Source organism: Electrophorus electricus, chromosome 8, assembly GCF_013358815.1.
Source record: "Electrophorus electricus isolate fEleEle1 chromosome 8, fEleEle1.pri, whole genome shotgun sequence".
Lineage (NCBI taxonomy): Eukaryota > Metazoa > Chordata > Actinopteri > Gymnotiformes > Gymnotidae > Electrophorus > Electrophorus electricus.
The window spans coordinates 7,504,247-7,507,438 of record NC_049542.1 but is presented as its reverse complement, the minus strand read 5'-3'; the positions used below and the strand labels follow the sequence as shown (position 1 = coordinate 7,507,438).

At 44.2% G+C, this 3,192-nt stretch overlaps 1 protein-coding gene across 1 annotated transcript; it reads left to right on the top strand.

Moving 5' to 3' along the window:
* Nucleotides 1-253: 253 nt before the first annotated feature.
* LOC113588489 (potassium voltage-gated channel subfamily F member 1-like) lies at nt 254-1,711 on the top strand. The gene has a single exon (XM_027027684.2). The coding sequence runs from the start codon at nt 254-256 to the stop codon at nt 1,709-1,711; it is 1,458 nt and encodes a 485-aa protein (XP_026883485.2).
* The last annotated feature ends 1,481 nt before the right edge of the window (nt 1,712-3,192 follow it).

Genomic DNA, 3,192 nt, shown 5'->3' with positions numbered 1-3,192 from the left:
GTCACACAAGGATTGGGATTTGTGATGCTCATGAAGACAGATGACCTCCATTTCTTAATTAAACTCATACCGTAGCTGGAAGCGGTACTCTTTATCATCATGCTCTTCCACTTAGGAAAAGTTATTTTAAAATATATAAGTGTATTTTTTCATATTACTACATTTTTCATTTATTAAATGCTTGTATGTGTAAATCTGTCATTCTAGACACATAGAAGTTACGTAATCTACTTGCTCCTGTACAGCAGCTGAAATGTGTGAGACACCGAGGACGCGTTACGCCGACTGTAACGGATCGGAGACGAGCGAGGACAGAGAGATCTTGGTAAACATAGGTGGTGTCAAACAAGTTCTCTATGTTGATGTGTTGAACCGCTACCCCCGGACGCGCTTGGCTGAGCTGGCCAACTGTTCTGTGGATAATGCGAATGACCTGTTGGAACTTTGCGACGACTATGATGTGCGGAAAGGTGAATTTTACTTCGACAGAGACCCGGACTCTTTCAAATGCATCACAGAGTTATATTACTATGGGGAAGTCCACATGAAAAAGGGAATATGCCCTATGTGTTTTAAGAAAGAAATGGACTTCTGGGGAGTTGATGTGCACTTCCTTGATGAATGCTGTAAAGGCAGTCTGAATGAAGTGGAGGAAGAGCTGGCACAAATAGCTGAGAAGGTGCATGAGATTCTGTACAATGTCGAGGGAACTACACCAGCCAGTGTGAGCAAGCGCTGCCGGCTGTTCCTGTGGAAGCTCATGGAAAAGCCTGAATCCTCCTTGTTAGCACGTGCGATGGCCATCCTGTCCTTCCTCTTCATCCTCCTCTCCTCCGTGGTCATGTGTATGAGCACCATTCCTGAGCTGCATGTTCACGACGCAGGGGGCAACGAGGTGGAGAATCCGACCCTGGAGTCCCTTGAGACGGCGTGCATCATCTGGTTCACTATCGAGTACGTGCTGCGCCTGGTCTCGGCACCCAACAAGGTGCGCTTTGCCTTCTCCTTCATGAACATGGTGGACTTCCTCGCCATCATGCCCTTCTATGCTGTGCTTGCGCTGACGCACCTTGGCACGGCCGTGACAGAGCTGGCCAGTGTGCAGCATGTTGTGCAGGCGCTGCATGCCATGCACTTAGCGCGCATATTCAAGCTAGCACGCCACTCCTCAGGCCTGCAGATGCTGATGTATGCACTGAAGAGCAGCCTGAAGGAGCTGAGTCACCTGCTCATATACATAGGCATGGGCATCTTCCTGTTCTCTGCGCTGGGCTACGGCGCAGAGAAGAACCACCCAGACACCTTGTTCACCAGCTTCTCCCAGTCCTTTTGGTGGGCAATCATCACCATGACCTCAGTGGGCTACGGCGACGTTTACCCCAAGACTACCCTGGGTAGGTGCAACACTGCCATCAGCTTCTTATGTGGCATCATAGCCATTCTACTGCCCATCCACCTCATCATGAACAAGTTTGTGATCTTGTACGGCAAGCAGCGCATGCTCGAGACCATTGCCAAGCATGAGATTGAACTGCTGGCACTGAAATCAAAGGAGGACCAGGTGTCAAATCATCGGAGGACCAGGCAGCCGAGTAGCTCTGCCACCTCAGTGTGGGAAGGTGCCATTTGGGTTTCGCAGAGTGATACCTACATTCCACTGCTCCAGGACGAGTGCCGAGGAACACGCATTCCAAAATTCAACCATAACTAAGGTAGAAGAAATATATAACAGAGTATTTAATGTCACAATGGAACTATATTATTATGCTAATATTGTATTCATGGCTCATCTTTCTCCACGTGTGCTTGGACCACGGGATATTCTAGGCAAGTTAAACATTATTTTAATTACAGCTTATAGCAACAGCTGTATTTGTTTGAAAATCTGACAATGATGTGTCTCATATAAATGACAAAGTAATAAACACTGTTCAAACCATAATTTCAACCAATGTCATACTCAAACATTTACACAACCACACTATTTCACATCATTCCAGTCAAGACAAGTTGTCTACTTGGCCAAGCTTTGACTTATTACACAGTGCACAAGACGATTCTGTAGATATCTGATTGCTTTCTGGCAGTGTTTAAATTCTACAGTGTAATATTGGTCCATTTGTTTGTCATGTCTTTTTTTGTACTTATATGATACCTTTTTTCATAACCTTTGTTTCCAAAGTCTGTCAGCTTATGATTTGTTTTAAAATAATTTTCAGAAAAGAGAGAAAAAAAAAATGTATATATATATTGTTCTAGATGTTGTTCTAGATGTTGTTCTAGATGTGACAGCATTAGTTGTGGGGGAAGGGCAGTCTTTTAAACAAAATGGAAAGGAAGTTCTGAAAGCTTAAACTGCTAGAAGTATAGAATATTTGGAGCATGAAATGACAACGTCACCTGTCAAATAGAGTAATACACAGTTGTTTTTATTCCACTAAAATTGCCCATTACTTGTAATTGCGTCTGCGTGTATGTATGTTGTCTGTACTACATAATTTGCAACACAGGGAAAGCATAATTTATTGGCTATTTATTGGCTCATGAGTTCATTTGCTCTAAGGCAGAAGTGAACCGCTGCTGTGCTGAAGGTCCAGAGTCTAGTACATTTAGGAGATTTTCCTGCTCAAAGCCACCTGGTTCAGCTTAGCAGTTCTGTACCAGGCTAAGTAGTTGAGCAGTGAAATCACCAAAACTGTGCTGGACTCCATGCTGGATTCTGTGCTGGACTGAACAGCACAGAACAGGAACTGTGCAACCCCCCTCTAAAGCAATTCCCAAATTAAACCCAGCAGATATTAAATGCAGTAATGATGTAAATGTTGAAGTCTGTCAAACTCGAGTTGAAATATTGCTGTTCACTGTAATAAACAGTTTATCTCGCTTTACATCTTGTACATTCCAGCAAAGCTCTTTCTGCGCAGACTTTTATGAGCATCTGAGATAATTGACCTCTCTGTAAGCTGTTTGAAGAAGGGGATTTCAATTTTTCAGGAGTGCTCTGAGCGTCCCTCAGGGTGAGATGCTCCTGAACATTTTTCAAACTGTGAGCTTTGCTTAGAAGCTTAGGGGCTTTGCAGAGAGTTACTCTCTCTCTCTCTCTCTCTCTCTCTCTCTCTCTCTCTCTCTCTCTCTCTCTCTCTCTCTCTCTCTCTCTCTCTGTGTGTGTGTGTGTGTGTGTGTGTGTGTGTG

Excerpts from the sequence above, each read along its gene's own strand:
- LOC113588489 (XM_027027684.2), top strand. The coding sequence starts at position 254 with ATGTGTGAGACACCGAGGACGCGTTACGCCGACTGTAACGGATCGGAG.